At 43.2% G+C, this 24174-nt stretch overlaps 1 protein-coding gene across 4 annotated transcripts in view; it reads right to left on the bottom strand.

The window, feature by feature from the left end:
• Positions 1-1304: 1304 nt before the first annotated feature.
• The window catches only part of TANC2 (tetratricopeptide repeat, ankyrin repeat and coiled-coil containing 2), a 2520149-nt gene continuing 2497279 nt past the window's right edge, over positions 1305-24174 (bottom strand). For 3 of the 4 annotated variants that reach the window (XM_085640812.1, XM_085640825.1, XM_085640830.1), the window contains 3 exons: positions 9396-9542; positions 5978-6078; positions 1305-3788 (listed from right to left, as the gene is read on the bottom strand). In XM_085640812.1, coding sequence (XP_085496938.1) covers positions 1859-3788; positions 5978-6078; positions 9396-9542 — 2178 coding nt within the window. In that variant the 3' untranslated portion in view covers positions 1305-1858. The remainder of the gene's footprint in view (positions 3789-5977; positions 6079-9395; positions 9543-24174) is intronic. The other variant, XM_085640816.1, reaches the window with a different exon arrangement.

Genomic DNA, 24174 nt, shown 5'->3' with positions numbered 1-24174 from the left:
AATGACCATGACAGGCATATCATGCTAAATCACTGTTCGATCTTGAATGCATTCCAGTTTCAATAAGGATAAGAGAGACTGGTGGGTTTCTGGGACAATATAGCATCTCTATGTTTGTCCCACTTCTTAGAACCAATCCACTTGCTAAGTGAGTGAGCTCAATAACAACATGGTAAGCGCAGGTCACGACAAAGAGTACTAGAGTTTGCACCTTTGCTGCTGGACCAAGAAGAGATGAAGGTGCTACCAAGACAGCTCAACTTGCATATCTTCAACATTAAACTGGTCAGTAAAAAGTGCACCCCATAGATGGTGGTTATGTCTCCACAATTTTCGTGTTGTTAGTTGCAGCTAGAAGCAGAAGGCAACTGAAAAAACATGTACGCAGAACAGTGAACAGCAGTGTTAGTCACCACCAGCAAACAGCAAGATTGTGAATACTGGTGCACAACAGGTTTTGACCTGCCGATAAATAGTAGGACTGGACTTGTCTGTAAACACAACTAATGTGTATGCCTTGTTACAGTTCCTGGCTAACTTGTTAGAAACACAACTAACCGAGGTAGTGAAGGCGAAGACTGCAGTGAGTGGTAAGGTATGAATAAAAAAGAAAATCCTACTTAGGCCTTTAAAGATACTTACTCCTCCTGTAAAAATACTACGTTGAATGAAGGGAAACTGATCATACGTAAATCAAAAATATAAAATGGGAGTCTCAGACAGAATTTCTGGCTGTAAAAGCTACATTCAAGGAAATTATCCTGAAACCTTTCTAGCAAACTGTAGAACAAGGTGTATAGTTTGGCTTATATGTAATGCAAGTTCCCTTTTCACCTTCCTGGTACACGACTTAAACGAAGAACTTTGTATTCCAAATGATAATACTGTATTGAAAGAGGAACTAAAACCCCTAACCTATACATGATTAGTTGTGATGTCTTTTTAAAGGCACTCATTTTGTGATGAATGACTGCACTGACTTGGTTTTTGAAACAATGAGCTTCTTCAGCCTAAACGAAATTTAGCACAAACACATTAACGTACCTAATAAACCTCACACAGAGAGAAAAATGTGCGCCAAGTGAATCATTCCAAAGGATGTTTTCCAGTGCTTGCAGCATTCATTTCTAGTGATAGAATTGGTTTAGGCTAACCCAGAAGTGAAAGTACCAGGATGGCCTCTGCTAGATAACAAGGTAGGGCATACCTATCTCCGCGATACTGCGTGTGTGGCAGAAAGAAGGTACATTACGTCAATGTTCAACAAATGTAGTGCTCTCAAGAAGGAGGGCATAATTATTTTGGGCTTTTGATCTCGCTCTCTTTACTACTAGGTTTGATGAAGGTGTGTGCTAGAGAACAACAAAGTGGCCATCTCTTGCTCCAGTACGAACTGCATACAAACACTTCACTATCTCGTGAAAGATTGTGGACTCATGAAACGATTTTTCAGCAGGTTACACTGTGTTTAAATTAACAATATTATAAAACAAACCCTCCCCCCCACTCTCTAAGAACAAAACGGATTGCTCTACTACACTTCTGCTGCAAGAACCTTCTGTCCATTGAGTCATGTGACGAGTTGAAGGTCACTGCCTGCAATTCTGTTTCTCAATATACATTACATCATACCATTTACTCAAACATGCCCAGTGATTAAAAACTCTGGTCTGTAGGAGTTGCAAACGGAATCAGAGTTGTAGCTTGCCAGAGTTCAGGTCAGGGAGTCCGCATTTCTTGAGCTGCCTCTGGATACCACAAACAATATGAAAAAGCAAAATATGATGACATGAAAATGAGCTGGAAATGTGTGCTGAAACTAGAAAGGGTACTGTCAATCTGTACTTTTGGGTAAGTTTTATACATTAGACTCCACAAATGGCCTCTTTGGTTTGATAGGTGATGTTTGCCCTTGTCGGGAGTCCCTGGAAAGCTGTCGGAAAAGGTTGTCCTGGTATGCCTGTGCAACAGGCAGAGTTCTAGCCACCTTGATGTCTGGATAGGAAGCGGTCTGGCTAACACGCTCCAAAATTTCTCCGCGGGATCCATTTGCTAACATCCCATGAGTGCCATAATAGTCTTCTTCTTGCAAATGACCATTCTGAGCATTGTTGGTTTTGTTATAAAAGGCAATGTTGCTGATTGATGAGGGTGGGCTGTAGGAGTCAGTCTGCGGCAGGTTTCCAGGAGACGTAGGGCTGATAACTGTATCTACAGATGACACAGCCCAGGCCCGACTCTGTTGGTGGAAGTGAGGGTACTGCTGAGTCCGTGCTGTTTTATCTATAATTCCCATGAAAGGTGTGGTCCTGGAGCGGGCTGGCTCACTGGGGTAGCCCCCTTGGGGTGGAGAAAGTGGAGAAAGCTCATCACATATTCGGTCATATGCAGGCTTGAGTGGGATCTCCATTTGCTGAATGGAAGCGGAGGGACGGAATGTTGCAGTCAGGTTGGAGGAAGATGAAATGCTATTGCTGGAAGGAGAGAATCGGAGACCAACACTTTGAGAATTAAGTAGTGGCCTAGGAGTAGGCGGGTGAGGCTTTATTTCATTGGGTGTGATGCTTATGGGTCTTCGAATTAGGTGAGACACATCTGGAGAACCAAGCTGGCTCGAAAGAAGGGAAGAGCGCTCTAATTCTAACTTTGAATGGCAGACTGGGTAGTATGAAGCAGACTGACTACGCCCAATCTGGGGTGTCTGATTGTACCTCATTCCACCTCGGTATGCAGAGGATGGCCTTTGTGGAAGATCTTCTTTGACCAAGCCTCCATGTTGACAGATCGCTCCAGCACTTAAACTGGCCTGAACATGCTGCACTGGTCTCCCATCTGCTATTAATCCACCCAATGAAGCCTGGTACACCAACCTACTTTGACAAACACCCATGTGTCCCGAAGATGACTGATATTTGCTGCTCATAGAATGCGACACTTGGCCATAAGCACCACTAGGAATAACAGCACTGGAATGCACTGCTGAGCTTGGTTGGTTGCTCCTCACAATTTGTGCCTTGGCCGCTTGAAGTCTGTGTGCTGGCAGCGGGACTGGAGTAGGAAGCTGTGGTATTTGAAAAGACCTTTGTGTCATTTTAGACAATGGAGATTTAGGCCTGCCAGGGTGCTGTTCAATGCTGGGCTCTTGCTGGTATCGCACCGGAGAACCAGACTGAGGTCTGTATACACTCATGCTTTCTGCTGGAGGGCTGGCTCGATACTGTGGTGCTCTACGAGGTGAGGGTGGTGGACTTGGGTACTCCATCACCAGGCTATCCACAGGAGGTGGGCTGAAGCGATACGTGGAGCTCTGGTGCGCTGGGGAGGTATGTGGAGGACTAGATCTGTAATGAGAGTTCTGATGTGTTGGAGAAAGTGATGGAGAAGTTGGCTGGTACCCTTGTCTTGTTGGAGAACCAACAGTGCTATTTGACCTGAAGTCAAAAACCTGGTGTGAAGCAATAGGTGAGCCAGACATGTAAGTTGAGTCCCGATGAGCAGGAGAAGGGGGTGGGCTCTGAATGACAGGAAGGGCCTGACCTGGCCTTGACTCAGTTTGAAGAGCAACGTTCTCATTGTCCTGCTCAAGATACTCCTCTTCATAGATATCCTGAACAGAATCAAGATCTTCATTTTGAGCCTCTGGCTCGGGCTCATCAGGAAGTTCTTTCTGTTGCTGTATCTGTCTGTACTCGTCCTCCACTCTCATAAGTAGTCGTTGGATTTCCCGGTTATTCGGACACAGCTTGATGGCCTCGTTCAGATCCTCCAGGGCTGCTGCAAACTGCCTGCTTAACAAAAAAGAAAAATGAGAATGGAAATTAAAACTGTTGCAAAACAAATATATTCAGATATTTTTTCATATAGTATATATATCTCTAAGGAGCCACAGTGACAACACAACATTACTGCTTTAGGGGTTACTAGTGTAAAACACAGCTCAAAGATCTACAGAAATATCGAATTAACAAGGGAATGACACCCTTCTGGTCTCTTCATTGACCTCAGTTTGCCAAAAAGGGATAATAACCATCTCATTGTACAACTATTCATCTGCATGGGCCTCTACCATCATACCATCACTCATCTCGACCTTCATCTGTGAGGCTGAATTAACACCAACTAAAAAAACACAAACTATCATTTACACAATGCAAACCCCATCAAGACCTACACGGTTGTCTCCCCAGCTGTGGGACTGCATGTCATCGTTGCTGATAAACTAGAACAGCCTGCAATGATTACAGTCTGGTTCCCTTTTAAAGTTCTTGTTCAAAGACATTGAGGGGTCTTTAGTTGTGTAATGCTAATGTTGGAAAGTAGACCGCAATCTATGTAGTAATGACGTGAGTGAAGTGCATTTTGCAAACAAATGAATGTGTAAAACATAATATTCTGTTGCCTTCCACACAAAGGTTTATTAAAACATACGGATATTATCTGAACAACAGGCTAATGTGTGACATATATGTTTATAGTAGCACTGAGGTGACCTTTACTTAGAAGCAAGAGATAAGGTCTCTCAACTTCTTTATTTTTTTTTTAGATGACAGCAACACATCCAAACAAATATATGTGGACTGAGGTTTTCGTATTTCAAAAAGCATCAGCAAGGGAAGCCATTGTTAAAATGGATCACCCCAAATTAGAGAACAATTTGTTTGACTAAGACTCCTCTGCTGTCCCGATTAGCTTCAAACCACTTCTCAAGTCCCAACAAAAACTCACAAAAATCAAAAGTAAATTGACATAAACAAAAAGTAAAAGTGAAAATGAGCTTGTGCACTGTAGGTTTCAGTATGCAGCACAAACCTATATTTCAGAAAAATCAAATGGAATCTGGTGAGTGAAGGATTCCTTTAATCAGAACTGGGGTAAGCCAAGCAGTGTCCTTTTGTTTTGCATATGGTATGCTCCTGTCCAGGGCTTGGAATACTGAATCGCTCAATGGAATTGCATTTGAGAACTTGCCTTTTCTGTGTGAGTCATTCATTAGTTAGAGCTTTAAGATACATGCATTTTCATAATGTTCTGGAATCTACAAGAATGCCTCCTTAACGCTACCAGTGCAAATCCGTGTTGAAAAAGTATTCTGCGCTTTTAGAAATTTCAGTTGCTTTCTTTGTTAGTGATAAAAGCTTAGTCACAGGGTACTGATCTGGAGATAAGTGGAATGTGGGAGAGACCTGTGAATACACAACTCAAGGGAAACAGGACACTTATATAATCGCTTAATCAAACAGACTATTAACTCACCAGTAGTTACAAAGGCTCTCAACAGCATCAACTTAATCAGACTGATCACCATGATGAACCAGCCTTACATTCTATGAAGGGGGCAACCCTTGACTTTCTTTTTGTTCCATTCCTATCATTAAAGTGTCCTGGAAGCTAAAGAGTAACCAATCTGTGTATCAAACGACTTTCAAAATAACAAATTGCACTGTATCTACTACTTATGAAATACTTTTAACCAGTTCATCATGGCTATCTGTAATAATCTCACCTAGCACGGTGTCTAACTGCTTTTGGGACGGATCCATTTGAAAACATCTTATTGTCAGAATACAGATGTCTGCTCCCGGGAACTAATCCCTTAACCAATCGACGTCGTCCTTACTTGCATACCACATAAGTGCTATTGAAAAGAGAGTATAGCTAAACAACATTTGTCTGCAACTTGATTTGCGTACTAACATATACACTATTTGACTTGCAACCTCTGTAACCACGCAGGATCTTACGCCCTCAACTTTGTTCATCAGACTTGTTTATAATCAAAGGCTTTTCTTCCCCGCTCCCAGTGGTCATTACGTATCAATTGTTGTAACAGAAGGGATTCCATTAGTGCACTTACATTGGCTACATATTTTGCCAACTGTCTGATGAGCCTCCACACCCCTTAAAATACAATTAAAAGTTTCCCAATTCGGTTGTGGTCCCAAACATGGCGATCGCTCGCTCGCCTCTCTCTCCTCACCTGCTACTGCGCTTTGCCCTGGCTCTTGCATAATACGCCTCGTAGGATTTTGGTTTCAGCTCCAGTGCTTTAGTGGCAAATTCCTCGGCCATTCCAAAATCCTGCCGTTATAATAATAAACAAACAAACAAAACAAATATATGTATATGTATGTAACTTAAGAGTAAAGAGCAAAGTTACAACTACATATTTTGGCATTTTTTTTGTTATAAAGAACAAAGTCAAAAAGATTTTTTAATTGATTTAAAGGAAAATGAAATAATGAAATCCCTGTTCCAGATTGGTTTATTTATAGTTTGCCATGCTTTGGAGCATCAGTACCATGTTAGGAAAGATGCAGTCAGTTCCTGACATGAGAACAGGCTTAGGACCAAATGGTAATGCTCTTATAACAATATTCTCTAAGCAGGAATAACCTTTATGTATTTAGCCACTTAAATGTTATGTTTTCAAACACATGGTTCTATAATTGGGAATAAAAGCAGGAAATCCCACTGGCTTGCATACAGGGCCTTGTTTCCTACAGAAGTCCTCAGGACATTGACGTCATAGACTATAATTTATGAGGCGATGGCAGAATTCAGTCAGTACTTAGGATCATCTCTCTAGGGGGAGAGACATGGTATGGAGCTAGAGAAAGGGTAACAATGATAGAAAACGACTGAAATAATGGACGCACATGTCAATGGTGCTTGAGCGCTGTACACAAGTCAAATATGAGATAGTGTGAAACACTGTCAAATGAGATTAAATGTGGAACACTACCCAAATGTGATGAAGTGTGATCCTTAAGACAAAGTTCATCAACTTTTGAACACAACTTAAAAGAACTTGAATTTAGTAGACAAACCAAAAGAGCCTAAATGTATGACCAAAGATGAATGTAAAGAATGAGTGTCATATACAAATAAAAAAAATCAAATATGCTTCAGAAACCACAAGAGAATGAATGCACCACTAATCAAAAAATGAGTGGGACATTAATTCCACTAAAAGGAGTGCGATACACAAATCAGTGGGGGCTGTTTTCGTATGAAAAAGAGAAGAGTGTTAATAGGAGTGAAAAATTGCCTATAAGATCAAAGACAAAAATAAACCAGTGGAGTAGTCTAGAAAAGTGAGAGAAGCAGACTAAAAGTAAGTGATGCTATCTAGAGGAGAATGTACTGCACTGAGGTCACAGTAATTAGAGCTTTTTTATTAGGAGTGCTCATTTGTAATGTTTTATTAGCTGGAGGGATTTTACTGTCCCCATAATATGGTCTCTGGCTTCTTTCCTCCAGGTTTCACACATTTCTATGATTAACTCGTTGTTGCCCCTACGCATTAAATTCAGCACCATCACATTAGCTGAAACTTGGACTAACATTCTATTTGTATTCTTCTTGGCATAATACTCCTGATGGAGACAACCAATGAGGTCTATACTGGAACATATTTGATATGATCACAACCCATTTCTTCTTGTAACTCATCAACTGCCTTGCTTGCTGTCTGTCTAATCACAATGAGTTATACTTCAATGTCATCAGCTAGATAAATGTAACTGAGGCACTAACCGGGGCTCTCTTATCTAGTCCACCAGAAAAGAGGTCTACATAGACACATACAATTAACAAGATTTAAATAAGAGTGTGGAGCTAGATTATAGGTTATTGAAAAATCCAAAAGAGAACAAATTATTCCATTAAGATAGAGGGAAGGGTATTACCAGAAAAGTGTGTGTGTGTTTGAGCATGACAAGTGGGTCAGTGTGGAAAAGAGTAAGGAATTGAAGGAAGAGAAGCGAGAATGAAATACTAAAGGAGATAGTAGAAGAATTTAGTATCACAGACTGCTTAACTAAAAGAATGGAAAAAGTCAACAAAAACAAAAGATTTTATTAGAGGCTGAAGAGGCTGAGAAAATAAATGCCCATCTGCTAAGCCATTTTCATCAGTTATTGTTCTGCTGGATATGATGAGCGCTAAATTAGCCTTCTGACTTTTGAAGCAGGATACACAATGACTATTAACATCTAGCTGATAGACAATAGTTGTTGAAATCTTTTGTTTGGATTTGGTTTGATGTACATTTTTCTTTTTTCAAGCCGGAGACTGGCCAGTCCATAGTTTTATTGTCTTCAGGAACGGAAGGGCTCTACAAATTGTATTTAACATCAATAGGGATAAGGACAGGACTTTTTAATACAAAGGTTACATGCCATTCTAAAAAAAATCAAATACGTCATTTCCTAACGCTACTATTTTAACTTTTGGTAGATAGAGTAATCAAAAAGTCTTCTCACCCTCGTTATTCTTAATTTTTTTGAATTTTTTATTTTATGTGGGCTGCCCACAATGCTCACAATTTTGCGAACTACCTATAGTCTCTGAAAAAAGCAATAGCAATAGCATCAGTGGAGTACAATGTGCAATATGCTGAACGTCTGCAGCAGGAATTTCCATTATATTTGTCTAACAAGAGTAAATTCTTTGTTTCGCATGGCTGCTGCTGTAACTGATCTGTGCATTGCACTTTCGATCCGCATTCCATGCCATTAACTGTTCCAGGGTGACAGAGAAGAGAAGTGGATGCTAGGACAGCTTGCAGAGACAGTTAGCTAGAGATTTTCCCTAAAGAATGTCTGAGAAGATCTTGCATATTCATAATCGGTCCCCCGTGCTCCTATAAACATATATTCAATAGAAAAGAAGGCTCCTTAAGTGTGTAAAACTCGTTTCAATCTGAAAAACAGATTGCGCAAGGTTAATGTCTTCGCCAGCAAGTTAACAGTGTCATCATTAGCTGGTGAGAAAAAAAGCTAAACAGGAATATTTGTTTTACATGGTTACAGTTTTAATGACTATTAGAGAGAATTCTCCCATAAAGACCTCCTTGGCCCCACCTATTAATTTAAACACTTCTCTGTTAGTGTCCTGTGGAGGGAAATTTATCTAGAAAAAAGGAACAGAGTCAGTAGATATAACCAGAAGAGAAGATATAGAATACCATATAAAGATAGAAAAATGGTGTGTCTGATTTTATTGATAGTGCACAATAATGTGTTTCGGTCAGCTCTTCTGTTCTGATGCCTGGCCTTATCCACCCAGGAAACACTGTATTCAAATACAGAAACTGCAGACACTTCGCTTAACAGATAAATCAACATTTCTCTTCATTTTTGATAAGTGTTTAATCTGCACCTCTCAAAGCATATAGAAAGAGAATTCAATGAGTCTAGTGAGTAGATGTTGTAGAACCCTAGATTATGTAACTCATTTGTGGTGCTAGGACACCACACCTCTATCCTCCATAACTGTGATTCACTGATCATAGTTTCTTTAAAATGGTGATAAGAAAATGTTGACAGTACAAGCACAGCATAGAGAGTATGATTATCCCAATCTTTCCCCAGTAAAAAAGGCAAGGCACTTACATTCATTTTTCTCCGACACCTTGAGAGATTGAGGAAAAGAGACACCTTCAGCTCTCGGAACGTTTTCAAGTCTTCCCCAAAGCCCTCTCGGGGAAACTTCTTTAGAGCATACTGGTAACGCTGTGCTGCTTCCTTCACCTTCCCTTTCTGAGGTTGTACGAGGAATGAGAGAGACAAATCAGCATTAACATTATACGTTATGACACACAGGCTTTGGATGCTTTGCAGCATTGCCTCATTAGCAACAAGTCATGAGCAAATTTAACAGGTTCTATAACATGAACATGTTTACAACCAATTGAGAATGGAAATTCTATAGCCCTCAGTGGGCTATATGGTGACTTTTTCCATAAATATGTTAAAGTGTTCTCAGTTAGTTGAAACCATTATGCGTCATTATGAATTTGTCACTAAACCCCGACTCAACCAATCCAACAGATCAGAATAACCTACTGGGGCGACCAAAAACACAGCTTTTAACTACTTCAGATACGCTTTTTTTCTTTTACTCTGGTCAATGATTTCTAGAAAAACAGAGGGCAGGGGTTTCACCCATTCACTGTTTCAAGCAAAAAGTGCAAACATAACCTTTTTTCTGGGCTCTAAATACAAATACAATGTTACAAATCTGATGCTGTCAGTTAAAACTGGTAAACTAACAAAGACTTCTCGAATAAGTGTCACTTATTGGGTGTGTTTTTAGAGTAAGAGGCTGTTGATCTCTAGCCTGGCACTTCCTTTTTATAGTAAACTGAGCGTTTGTCAATTTCCATGTACCCAAGTAAAACTAAAGTATAATTACTACTTAGCAATGGTTTCTGAAAGTAAGACTTTCAATCATCACTCGAAGTTTAAAAACATGGATTCAAATGCGCTTCAACAAACAAGTGGAAAAAAAAGGTTATTAGGAAAATAGGGATACATGCCATATTGTGCTGTGTTACAAAGAGTCATAAAAACAAAGGATTTTATGTATGTCTGTATACATTTAAACTCACATAGGACTAAGCCTCTACAAAGCAATGGAGCACTGCGCATTAAGGGGTAGGGAATGATCTAAACCACATAACAAAAGGATGTGGAGGGCTGGAAGCAGGGGCACAGGAGGTATCTTAGTAGCTCAGCCAGTGGACAAAGAGTTGGCAGTTTATTTATTGCTGGTGTACGAGCTGCTCATGTGTGCTGCATTTAAATGCAACAAACCTTCCAGGACACCAGAGAAAAGAGATTAAATGGTTCACTTTAATACATGTACAGGATACCTGATTTGAATGAGTACATTTTATATCAACGGAAATTCACAATAAATGGCAGTAATGTTTTATCCATGCAACCAAGAAATTATCCTAAAAGAGGTATTTCTTTGTACAAGTGTTCAATGTCTCTTCTATGTCTCTCTTATAATTGCCTTTTTTGTGACATGCACAGAAACTAACATTGCAAAATAAATTAACTAAACATGCATCAATTCAGTAACATCATGAATGGTGAATTAACTCCTTTTGATGCGTCTGAGTTAGTGATCCAAAGAGGTTTGTATGTTTAGAGGATCTAGGTAACAAGGAACAAGTTACTTAACTGACCCATGGTTCTCCAGTTTTACACTCACTCTTTGATTCACATGCTTGATATTCTTGGAATTATTCTTTTTATCAGAGTAGGAACTCTTAATAGTCCACGTTTACACTGCATTGTTTCTATACACCTATTTAACAATGGTTTCCCTGTAAGCAATCTGTCCATATTTGAAGTGACCCAAACTGCAGTGAATGATTCAGAGAAATGTGGGCCTCTACTCCACTCAGAAGCATCAAGGCTTCAGATTTCCGAAGTGTGTAATAAAAACAATCAGGCAGAGTCTTAATAGAAGGGGTTAGCGCATGCCAATTGATGTCTAAATCTGGAGAACAGTTACAGGTAAGAAACTTTTCTTCTACACTATTGGGGCTTTCATAGAATCACATGCTTGAATTATGACTAGAACGCAGGTGTAGTAGTAAACAAAGTGGATGGCAGGAATGAGTCTCACTTTATTTAAAAAATATGTCACTACTTACGTAGCTGCTTTACGTATGTCTATCAGTGGGATGCAAGCAGAAAAGGTTGCTGTGCCAGCGATCTCTATCGTAGTGAATGCCCTAATGGTACTATGAATTGATCTACCATATTTCAGGACACAGAGATTACAAGCAAACATGCTAGCCAGTGTTTTCTTAAGGCTTGCATTTTTGTTTATTATGCAGACCAAATAAAGAGTTGAATAACTTGTCAGAAGAAGTGTTTTCCCGTCCAAGTAGAATTTTAGGCATCCCATCAGATTCAGAATATAATGCACTCTCTGTGGAAAGTAGAGGATTCAGGGAAGGGAAAGGATAACAGCAAATCTGGCATACATGGATTAGTAGGTAAAATCACCTTAGCTTTAACCCCTTAGCTGCCCAGGTTTTGCAAACCGCAGCGCAGAGTCCTTTTTCGGATGTTTTGGATGCTTCACGTTTAAGCCTTCATAACATTTTTTTCTCCAGAAAAAGAAATGCAGGCTAAATTTGAGTCCTTTTCCTCCATATTTTGGGGATTTTAAAGCTATTCCGCGTTTGTGTATTCACCTTGAGGAAACCAAGAACATTGGTAAAATATGGCAAAAGTGTTTTTCTTTTTTTGGAGGGGAAAATGGGGAAAAGTGCTGTTCAAGAAAGTATATAGCTGCTTGTTTCCAAAAATGGCATCAACAAAAGGCTTGCTGTGGTATGATCCCCATCGTCCCTGCTTTTAGAAACAAGCAAAGTTGTGGTAGTCTATTTTTCCAATTTCTTGAGGTTTCTACCTATTTGCAGTGTGTGGTGGAAACAGGTCTGAAACCCACTGAGGGACCAGGAAAGCTAAATAGGAGACAACATTCTGAATTCATCAAGGGGTTATTTGTATATCAACTGCTCATGGTTTCCCCAAAGAAACTCATCACTGAAATAAAGAACAAAAATAAGTAGGAACAAATAGAAATAGATTATGTTTTCATCTGACTTGTTTTTGGTAAGTGGACGATTTACAAAAGTAATATACTGTAACATCTAACAGATCGTACTGGTCACAAGGCTATATATTGTTTGTTGGTTGTCCAAAAACATGTTGTACTGGAAGGCAACAAGTAAGCTGCAGCTTATAATTATAATCCACTATAGCCCAATCATGCAGCAATTCAGACAGTAAAAACTAATAAATTAAAAAAGGTATGAAGAAATCCTATCCATGTTTGAAAGGTGCTCAACATACTGAGTTTAGGATTGAATTGTTTCTCCGACATGTAGTTCCATAACACACGAGTAAGTGTTTCAGGACACCAAGCAGGGATTTTACTGCACTGCACAATTTCCACCAGTCATCAGATTGTGCATGAAGTACCAGCATTCACTGAACATACAGGAGGCATGTAACTCCAAGTGCCTCCTAACAAGCTTTGTTAAATGCTACCCTGGAAGCATCACTCACGATTGCTATATTTCAGCATTTTGTGCTTTACAACTCCCTTGCAAGAGAACAGCTTGGAGATGGAAACATTACATAATGTATCCCAACCTTTCCACCCTGGTTACATACATCATACCCCTAGTGGCAGGGTGTAGGCCAGTGGCTACTGGCTCTTGACACCATATCTCCCTCCACAGCCACCAAGAGAGAAGGTGATATAAAGCTCCACACAGGTAAACTTGGTCTGTAGTGGAGCTAACTTCAGGCATTCTGAAAGGCAGAGTCTGGTGCCTTCATAAAAAGTGAGGTGCACTGTAGTATACACCAGAAACGTGCAGTAAGATGATAGCTTTAAACCCTACTCCAACCTCCCCTCACCCCCACCTCCACGTCAAGCAAACACATGTCAAGATGCAACTAGATCTACAGAAGGAAGGGCAAAACGACCAGACATCCCAAACAACCATTTCTGGTGTAACTGGTAAACAAGTCATACTCATGTTTTAATGACAAATGTACACAGTTTCAATTCGTAACAAGTACTTCCTGTTCATTCGCAGGTGAAACTTGAAAATAAAAAGTAACGGCAGCCAATTCTGTTGATGATGATTACCACTAAGAGTGCAAAATAAACATGTTATAGTCACATGAAGTGTATAATAGGTTGTGGAATGATAACTCCTTTTGCCTCATGATCCCTCTGCCAACACTCGCTGTTTCTGCACGTGCCAGCCGCAGCTGATCTCCAAAACCACAACTTCTTGTGCATGGTGCAGTAGCTGAGCAAGAGACATTGCTTAGGTGGAGCCATCCACACTAAGAAGCAGCCACTTTCTCCCAGTAGCAACATAACTCAAGTGCTGAGGCCACCTGCACTACACCCATGCCTTCGTTCCCACTGAAGTGCCCCAGTTCAAACGTATACATTAACAGTGTGCCAAAACAATGCATCAGCAACACTGAACTACCACTCCAGTGACCTCCCAATGTCCTGATGTCTGCCTGCAAGGTGTGTGGACTCTGATGTTGTGCCAAGTACTCTTCATGAATTGCTCCAAAGAGAGCAGTCACTGCCTCAGTCATACTTTCCATTTGGTATACTATTGCCTGCCGACCTTTCCTAATGCTTCTGAAAACGTCCTACACTGTCTTCCACATGCCCCGACCTTATTCTCCAGGCACTGCGAGGCTTTCAATTGGTAATACTAGGCCCTCTGCAATGATGTTTTTAAAAACATGAATCCCCCTGTACCTCGCAACCAACCAATGGTTGTCTGCTCAGTTTGAAGACCTCCACCCTGAAATGAGTCTCTTCTGCAGGAGATTTCACCTCACTGCTTCATTAGACTGTCCTGGGAGAGAATGCAGTGCAGTTGTGTGTGTGCGTGGGTGGGGGGGGGGGGTGTCTTGGTTTGCTCTTCAAACTGCTGCCACCTGTTGCAGTTTGCTTCTCAGCTTGAGTGGTTATCAGAGGAGACTGGCCATCCTATGTCGGGTCCCTCTCATCATGTCTTCTTCATCTTCCCCCTCTCGAAATGAAACCTCTGTTTGAAAAGGCAATGCTTAGTCTTCTGTTATAGGGTCCTTGCGCTACAGCATGTTTGCATGACATGCGTACAGTTTTTGAAGTGAGGGGGTTTCACGTGTCAGAATTTAAACTTTATATGTACAACCATCGCTGTGCAGTCAGTGCACTTGTGTCATTTTCCTAACCACGTGAACCTACCAATTACAAGTCCCACAATGCAATTCACCATTATTGTGGTTCACAGGTCCGGATTTACTGATTCTTGTGTATGTGCTTGATGTGACAAATAAGTATGTGGAACACGTACAGAGTTCAAAAACCTCTAAGGTCCATGTGTGGGTAAACCATTTCGTAAAGGTTTTTACTTTCCACCTTGAGACTTGTAATCATGTTTATTCCTATATAAAATCCAGACCAATTCAAGAATGCAAAATAAACAAGCATTTACAATGCAATGGTCTCGGCAATATTATAGGTAGAGCTATTGGTATTGCTCATTTTTTTTATCATTTTTGTATCCCTAAATAAATGGCATTGTCATTTCTATTGGCATTAGCTTTTTTTTTGCATATGTGATACCTATTACCTACCTATAGCGACGTCAGTTGTGGTGCCAGCACACCGAAGTAGGGGGACGGGATAGGGCTACTAGAGTTGACATAAACGGAAAAACGTCTAAAACAGATTACGTGGCCCTAGCCTAGAGAGGAGGCTCTACTAGAATTAGCATAAATACGGAAGTGTCTAAACGCGGATAAAGCTGTCTCCACCTACATACAAGTACGCAAACAAACGTGCGATGGCTTGCAAACATTAAGGTGCAAACAGTACACTTGCAACTAAGGTGGAAACGCTTACTGGAATATCTTCGTTCATGCCAAACATTGCAGGGACAACCGAAATTGTTTAAAAAAAAAAAAATACCATTAGTGTCAGATAACACAAAAAATAGGAACCTAATAAAGGTACCATGTAAAGTGAGTCAACAACCCCTTCTGCTCGCTAGCGTGAGGAAGAGAAGTTAGACGGAAACTTTCCCGAACATTAACACATACTGCTCACAAAACCTTTTCGAGAGCAGTGCAGACTGTGGCTGAAATCTGTTAGGAAAATATCGGGCACGGCATCACAGTTGGGGAGCAAGCTCTTGCTATCCCAGTCTAGCTGCAGTGTGAAAGGGAAAGAGAGAAGGGGTCAGGAGTGTGAGATTGAAGCCAGAAACGAGGCTGGACGTAACATCCTGCGCTGGGCTCAAATGGTAAGGAGCAGGAAACAGAGCTAGAAAACACGCTGCACGCATTCACACGAAAGTCTTCTGAGCCGCTTTGTTTTCCGTTACCCTATAAAGTTGGCACCGTTTACTCTTTCCGACAACGTTCTGCAGCTCGCGCCTCTGATTAGACACCTGCATGTCCTCTGAGCACGTGCCCCGGCAGGCCTGCTTACATTAACCCCTTCAAAGACACAGCCCTGACATACCTACTGGCACTAAAGTCTAATGAGGTTAAGAAGTAAAGCACGCGTCTATCTAGTATGATCGGCTGAAAGCTGCGGTCACAAGAGCCTCTAGTACTTATCCTGTGAAACACAACATTTGTTCTTCACTTTAAAAGCACATCGCTTTATGGTAAATGCTTATTCTAGACTGAAAATCCGCTCCGCCAAAAACTAACAAATAGAACATGAGACGGCACACAACAATTGCGTCACGTGAGCGAGCCTGCTGTGGCGGGTATGCACGGAGCAAGGACTCAGCTGGGGAGCAAGCTCTTGCTATCCCAGTCTAACTGCAGTGTGGAAGGGAAAGAAAGAAGGGGTCAGGAGTGTGAGATTGAAGCCAGAAACGAGGCTGGACGTAACATCCTGCGCTGGGCTCAAATGGTAGGGAGCAGGAAACAGAGCTAGAAAACACGCTGCGCGCTGAGCAGCGACCAGAGCAGCAGCCGAACACTGGAGCCAACAGCAGGGGGAGAGGACGCCATTAACACCGCCGCCTTTCTCCGAGGCGAGGCAGAAATGCCTCGGAGAAACGCAGCAGCGGTTTCAGATTCGGGGGCGTGGCTAAAAAGTGGAAAGAACAGCACGGAACACGCCCCTGAATCTGAAAAATACGGAGCCTATTTGGAGGGACGGCTCTCTCCTCCAATGGCTGGCCTCCGTTTAGGAAGCCAGCCAATGGAGGAGAAGCAAAAAGAGAGGCGGGCTAAATAGCCACTCTCAGAAACATAAGATCTCCGGACTTCCGGTTCTGCCTTCGGCAGACCGGACGGTCCTCGACCTAAAAAGGACTCGACAAGCAACATATTTTGGACCTGGTCACCCTAGGTCCTTGGGATCCATCGCTAGGATCCCTATATGACAGGCATACTTAGTAAATATGTGGTTTGGGGAGTTGCACAGATCTATCAACTGTGTTGACTCCTGTCATCAATACATCTGTCATGAAAGGCGTGTCAAGCATCCCCAATATGGGGATAGATGGTATTCAGAAGAAGGGCTACCGCCAATGCAACCTGTAACTCTCCTCAGGGTTGCTAGCTTTTCTTCCATATATGACCTGAGATAGAGTCAAGCCTTGCAGATTTCACCAACAGTATATTGTATCACACCAAATGGATTGATCTTTTTAGTGGCCACTGGCAATGAGGATTTCCCCAACATCATATCAATAGCAACTATAAATCACCAACAAATATTTCAAATCCAATGTCAGAACTAAATCTTTCTCTGGTTCGTCTTGCCTTTCCACTGCTTTCCTCTGCTCTGTTCTTCAGTTGTCTCTTTTTTTGGCCAGAAATGTGCTTCTGCGGCTGCATTTCCTGGCTGTGATGTCATCAGTCACTGTGCCAGTACCCATTTGTAGTGATTAACCAAAGGCAAATTGTGAATCTGTTATTCTGAATGTGAATCCCAAAGATTCGAAAGTTGGTTTCGACGATGCTTACTACATATTGATGCTCAATTCAGAAATTGTGATTTGGTATTTTTCATAATTACTAAAATCCAAAAAGCAGTTTCTGATAAAGACTTCTAACAGCAGATTCCTCACCTTGTGAATTTCCTCTGGTGATAGACTGGATCCGGAAACTTTTCTAGCAGTTCCTTCACGCCTCGAGAGTTGGTTCTGTGCTGCTACGCGTCATATCCATTTTACCTCAGACATGAAGTCGTGGGTTAATATAAGTGCACAACCTCTGCATGTCGACGTCAGTTTCTTTCCTTCCACACCTTTCGACGTGGATCTAGGGCTACTCTAATCCGGTCACAGCTGACTGAGATATTCCCTCAAGAAACATCTCAGGTGTGCAGAAAATATCACCTTCCAAAACTACAGGTTTTAAGCCGTGTTGTGATTGTAATTGGCAAATGTTGGTAACGGAAACCCATGCTGTCTCCCTATGGTGCCTTGGCTTCAAACACAAATCAGCACTGTGTCCATGCTGCGCTAAGATGAATGAAAAGGCCATCTATGACTGTCGCCAAATTCCGTTGTTCCCAAAAGCACTCATGGTTGCAGTCACTGCAGTCCCTGTCAAAGTCAAGGGCGCGGAAGCACTCCCGCTCCAGAGGCCGCAACTGTGAACGTTTGCCATCAAGGTCACGTGGCTCAGGTGAGTCCAAGAAGTCACACAAAAAACATAAAAATCCAAGCATCGGTGTCCTTTATCCCACTACGACCCCGCCCTCCCCCACTTGGAGTTGCGCAACGCTCCAGGCATCTCTAAGTCACAGAGTAGCTCCCTTAACGAAGCTAATCCCAATTAGGCCTTCTCCTGAACACTCAGCAACACCACAACAGCAACATCAACTTAAGATAACTATATAGGAGATTTTTGGTGCCACAACGGATCCCTCTGGAGTGCCTCTTCGTCCCATAGATGTGAGGAAGTCTTCATTCAGGTTACTGTCGGTGGCTCCAACCTTAAAGCAGACTGTGCCCCTTGACCTCACACTTAGGCCGACCCATTCCCCAAGGTCAATGCTGCCAGCTCCGGCAATGGTGCCATCATGGACGCCGTCTTCATAATCATGACCAATACCACCAGCTCAGGTATTGACACAGATATCATCGTCACTGATGCTGGATATGGCACCAATAGTTCTATCAGATTCAGACACACATACCCCACTGCCTAGGGTCCAATAGTGTGCTGAACCAGACACTTATGCTCCACAATATCACACTAGGGATCCAGATTATGACAAAGACAACCAGTATGAGGATGATGGCAACATATTTGATAACCTCCAGACTGCCAATGATCTGGGCACTTTGCCAGACATTGGCATGCCTTCACCTAATCCTATGTCCACTGACAAGTCCACCTCGTTTAAGATAGTAATTTGGAATGCAGCTTAAGTGTTAAACCTTTCTTTGCCCACTCAAGAGGTTAAGACTAACTTTCTGACAGAGGTCCTGAGCACAGTGCAATCCAGACAAGAACCCAGCGGTGACTCCTCCTTTAAGGCGGAGGAGCATTGCAACGCTTGATGCGCAGCAGGTAAGCACAGAATAATAAAATGATAATTACCATTTTACTATTCTGTGTGCCGCCGGCCATGCGAGTGTGATGGTGGAGGTGGGGCAGATTCCTGCCTATTGTAGGATCCGTTGACTGGGTGTGAGTGTTTGATTGGTTCTGATGCTCCGTCCATCACCACCCCCTTTTGTACCGCTTTGTTCGCCATAAGTTGGCAGGGTATGCTCAGACGTGAGTCGCTTGCTCACTTTGCCACTGGATTCAAGCAAGCCTGGCTGAAGACGGCTGAAATGCCAGAAACCGGTCCTAGGAAGCTTGTTTCCGGTCCAGGGAAGGCATGACTTGGCAGTTCGGGCTGGACTGTTCCCATGAGGCACAGGGTCAGACTGATTTGCATATGGCCATGTCTGAACTGGGGTGGCAGAGTGGGCTAAAGAACGGTGATGGATCAAACCCAGATCTGTTGACTGGGTGTGAGTGTTTGATTGGTTCTGATGCTCCGTCCATCACCACCCCCTTTTGTACCGCTTTGTTCGCCATAAGTTGGCAGGGTATGCTCAGACGTGAGTCCCTTGCTCACTTTGCCACTGGATTCAAGCAAGCATGGCTGAAGACGGCTGAAATGCCAGAAACTGGTCCTAGGAAGCTTGTTTCCGGTCCAGGGAAGGCATGGCTTGGCAGTTCGGGCTGGACTGTTCCCATGAGGCACAGGGTCAGACTGATTTGCATATGGCTATGTCTGAACTAGGGTGGCAGAGTGGGCTAAAGAACGGTGATGGATCAAACCCAGATCTGTTGACTGGGTGTGAGTGTTTGATTGGTTCTGATGCTCCGTCCATCACTACCCCCTTTTGTACCGCTTTGTTCGCTATAAGTTGGCAGGGTATGCTCAGACGTGAGTCCCTTGCTCACTTTGCCACTGGATTCAAGCAAGCCTGGCTGAAGACGGCTGAAATGCCAGAAACCGGTCCTAGGAAGCTTGTTTCCGGTCCAGGGAAGGCATGGCTTGGCAGTTCGGGCTGGACTGTTCCCATGAGGGACAGGGTCAGACTGATTTGCATATGGCCATGTCTGAACTGGGGTGGCAGAGTGGGCTAAAGAACAGTGATGGATCAAACCCAGATCTGTTGGCTGGGTGCGTTTGATTGGTTCTGATGCTCCGTACATCACCACCCCCTTTTGTACCGTTTTCTTCGCCATAAGTTGGCAGGGAATGCTCAGACGTGAGTCCCTTGCTCACTTTGCCACTCGATTCAAGCAAGCCTGGCTGAAGATGGCTGAAATGCCAGAAACCGGTCCTAGGAAGCTTGTTTCCGGTCCAGGGAAGGCATGGCTTGGCAGTTCGGGCTGGACTGTTCCCATGAGGTACAGGGTCAGACTGATTTGCATATGGCCATGTCTGAACTGGGGTGGCAGAGTGGGCTAAAGAACGGTGATGGATCAAACCCAGATCTGTTGACTGGGTGTGAGTGTTTGATTGGTTCTAATGCTCCGTCCATCACCACCCCCTTTTGTACCGCTTTGTTCGCCATAAGTTGGCAGGGTATGCTCAGACGTGAGTCCCTTGCTCACTTTGCCACTGGATTCAAGCAAGCCTGGCTGAAGACGGCTGAAATGCCAGAAACCGGTCCTAGGAAGCTTGTTTCCGGTCCAGGGAAGGCATGGCTTGGCAGTTCGGGCTGGACTGTTCCCATGAGGCACAGGGTCAGACTGATTTGCATATGGCCATGTCTGAACTGGGGAGGCAGAGTGGGCTAAAGAACGGTGATGGATCAAACCCAGATCTGTTGACTGGGTGTGAGTGTTTGATTGGTTCTGATGCTCCGTCCATCACCACCCCCTTTTGTACCGTATTGTAGGATGACATCTGCAGGTGCTCAGTACGCATGACAGATTTGCCAGCTGTCTACTCCCGGTCTATCCGACATGCGCACTTCAGAGCGAGCAATCCCAGCCCTATAAACTTTCTGGTGGACTGTAGGCACAGCCACCCAGGCTCAAAATGAGTGCTGAGTTCGCCTGCTTCACCCAATCCTGGAGCTGCTCTCATGGTGAAAACCGCTTGAGAGCAGGTCCATGATTGGTTGGATTGGCATGCAGGAAATAACCTTTTCTGATTTACCAGTCTCCTGCTGATAAACGGCTCCTAATCCTTTTATGCTGGCAATCCGTGATTAAGACGGATTTTCCAGCAGGGTCAAAGCTGCATAATTTAGAGGCTTCACCTAATTGTGTTGTTTAATATTCTCAAACTCTGCTTCACACGCTTTTGTCCATTCAAAGTCAACACCTTTACGTAGCAAACCTCTCAAGTTTACGCATAATCCTTTGACAAATTTACTATACTATTCCGCCATACCAAGGAATTTCATGAGTTCCTCCTTATTGACGGGGGCGTTATATTTCGTATGGCTTCTACCAAGTCCTCATTGGGTATTACACCCTCACCTGTAATTGTATGACCTAGATAGTCTATGGAATTATTCAGAAACTTGCATTTATCTAGTCGAATGGTCTGATTGAATTGATTCAAGGATCCTCGCTCAGCCCCATGCTCTTCAACTTCTACATGGCCCCCCTCGACGCCATAGTCAGACAGCACGGGCTCAGCATAGTATCCTACGCCGACGACACCCAGCTCATCCTCTCCCTCACGAAGAACCCCGAAGACACCAGACTCAGCTTCCAGGAAGGAATGAATGACGTTGCAGCCTGGATGAACAACAGCTGCCTTAAGCTCAACTGGGAGAAGACAGAGGTCTTCGTCTTTGGACCCTCCTCCACCGCCTGGGACAACACCTGTTGGCCCTCCGAAACCCACACACTCCATCAGACCACGCCCAAAATCTCAGCATCATTCTAGACTCCTCCCTCACCATGACCCGCCAGATCAACGCCGTCGCCTCCACCTGCTTCAACTCCCTCTGCAAGACCTCCAAGTGGATCCCCCCCCCCCGAATGCAGAAAGACCGTCACCCACACACTCATAACCAGAAGACTGGACTACAGTAACACCCTCTAAGCTAGAATCAACAAAACCCTGCTACACAAGCTCCAAACCATCTAGAACACCGCAGCCAGACTCGTCCTCGGAACACCACAAGAGGAGCACATGACCCACCATCTATGAGACCGCCACTGGCTCCCCATCGAGAAGAGAGTAACTTTCAAGCTACTCACCCACGCTTACAAATCCCTCCACAACATCGGAACCAAATACCTCAATGAAACAGGCTCCTTCCACGTATCCAAAAGGAGCCTCCGCTCCGCCGACCTCGCCCTGGCAAAGATCCCAGGCATCCACAGAACCAGAGCTGGTGAAAGAGCCTTCTCCTACGTCGCAGCAAAGTCCTGGAACGAGCTCCCAGTCAACATCAGACGCTCCCCCACTCTGCACACCTTCAGGAAGAGCCTCAAGACCTGGCTCTTCAACTGATACGGAGCTGCATTCCCTCCGCCCCCAGCGCCGTGAGACCCTCACGGGTAAGTAGCGCGCTTTAAAAAACCTCTGATTGATTGATTGATTCAACTTCTCCAAAACGCCTTTAACTCTGACATCATGCTCAACAGCGTCCTTGCCAAACACCCACACATCATCTTGGTAAATTTTAACACCCGCAAGAACTTTCAATACCTTCTTGAGAGCTCTTTGAAAAACTGAGGCCGCAGAACCTAGGTAAACGGCATTCTGGCAAATTTAAAAGTTCCAAACGGAGTTACAAATGCCAACAGATTGTTGGAGTCTTCATCAAGTCAAATTTGGTGGTACGCTAACTTAAGATCTATGGTCGAAAACACTTTGGCACCATTCAACAACCTGAGCATGAGGGAAATTTTGGGAAGTGGGTACTTATCAACCAACACCTGTTTGTTAAGCTCTCTTAAGTCCACGCATAGGCGAAGACTGCCATTAGCTTTCCTGGCAGCGACAACCTGAGCCAACCACTGCGTGCACTGAACCTCTTCAATAATCCCATCACTTTGAGTTTCTCTATCTCAATTCTCATCTCTTCCCTTACTGCTAAGGGAACACCACACACCTTACCACAAAAAGGTTTGGCATCCCTGACCAAATGAATATGGTGAACATAATCTCTGAGGCATCTAAGTTCACTCCTGAAGCCACTAGGGAATTTTTCTTTTAAATTCTTGGGCAAACCGGTCATCAGAAATATCTTGCACACATACCTCTTGAAAACTCTCTTTCAACAATATGGGGGGATTACTGTGAGGATTTAGAATCACCCCAAGGTCTCTCTGGTGAAATCAGCTAAGGATACTCTCTACCTTTTGTGATAAGTACACTTTCGCAGTGGCATACCTTTCCTTGTACTCCAACAAACCCCAAAAGTAGCCAAACTGTTTTATTGGTTCACCACCATACGTGTATAGTTTGATATCAGGTCTCAACACCTTGACCTTGTCTTTCAGTCCATTAAATTAAAATCCTTTAGAGACCATAGTGATTTTAGCTTCTGAATCAAACAGCACCTCCGTTCTGCCGCCTTCAACCCTCACAACATTAAAAGGACCTTTATTGCCAGGCCCAGACACTTGCAAAACAATTTGTCAAAATCTTTCTCTTCATCACTATCGCTGCTACAACCATCTTTAATTTCATTCACTTTCCCTTTATGTGTTTTAGTTTTACAAACAGCAGAAAAATGCCCTGTTCTGCTACAGTTTGTACAGACAGTCTTGATTGCAGGACACTTTTTACCATTCGCTAAATGTCCAAGCTTGCCACATCTATAACAAGTGGGTTAAAACGTATTTCTCTTCTCTACTTTATAATTACCTTCCCTTCTTTTATCTTGGTCTTTTAAGAAATGTCTCACCATACGAACAGTGTCACTTTTTGTTTCTTCTTTCATTATAAACTCTACACATTTCAGGGAGTGCTCAATTTGTTTTGCAATCAATAAAACGTTGTCCAAAGGTGGTTCATCCTTTGGCCACAAATCATCTCTTACTCTCTCCATACTGCACCCTAACATAAACTGATCTCTAACCCTTTCTTCAGTCAGGGTACCAAACTTACACGAGGAAGCTAATTTCCTCAAGGCAGTGACGCACAAGTTACTACTTGTGTAACGATATATCTGTAAGAGACATTAGTTAGTGATAGATTCCTTACCTTAGAATATCCACAGGCGTCAGACTGGATCCGGCAAGTTTTCGTCAGCAGTACCCCTGCACGTCGGAAAGTGGCGTAGTGCGGCTCCGCGTCAGTAGCTGGTGTCGTATGCGCCGAGATGATGTCACGGAGACTACTTAGGTGCCACCCATGCACGCGTCCGTCAGT

The sequence above is a fragment of the Triturus cristatus genome, chromosome 1_1, assembly GCF_964204655.1.
Source record: "Triturus cristatus chromosome 1_1, aTriCri1.1, whole genome shotgun sequence".
NCBI lineage: Eukaryota > Metazoa > Chordata > Amphibia > Caudata > Salamandridae > Triturus > Triturus cristatus.
The sequence above is the reverse complement of the archived record's forward strand: the minus strand, read 5'-3'. Positions and strand labels throughout refer to the sequence as shown.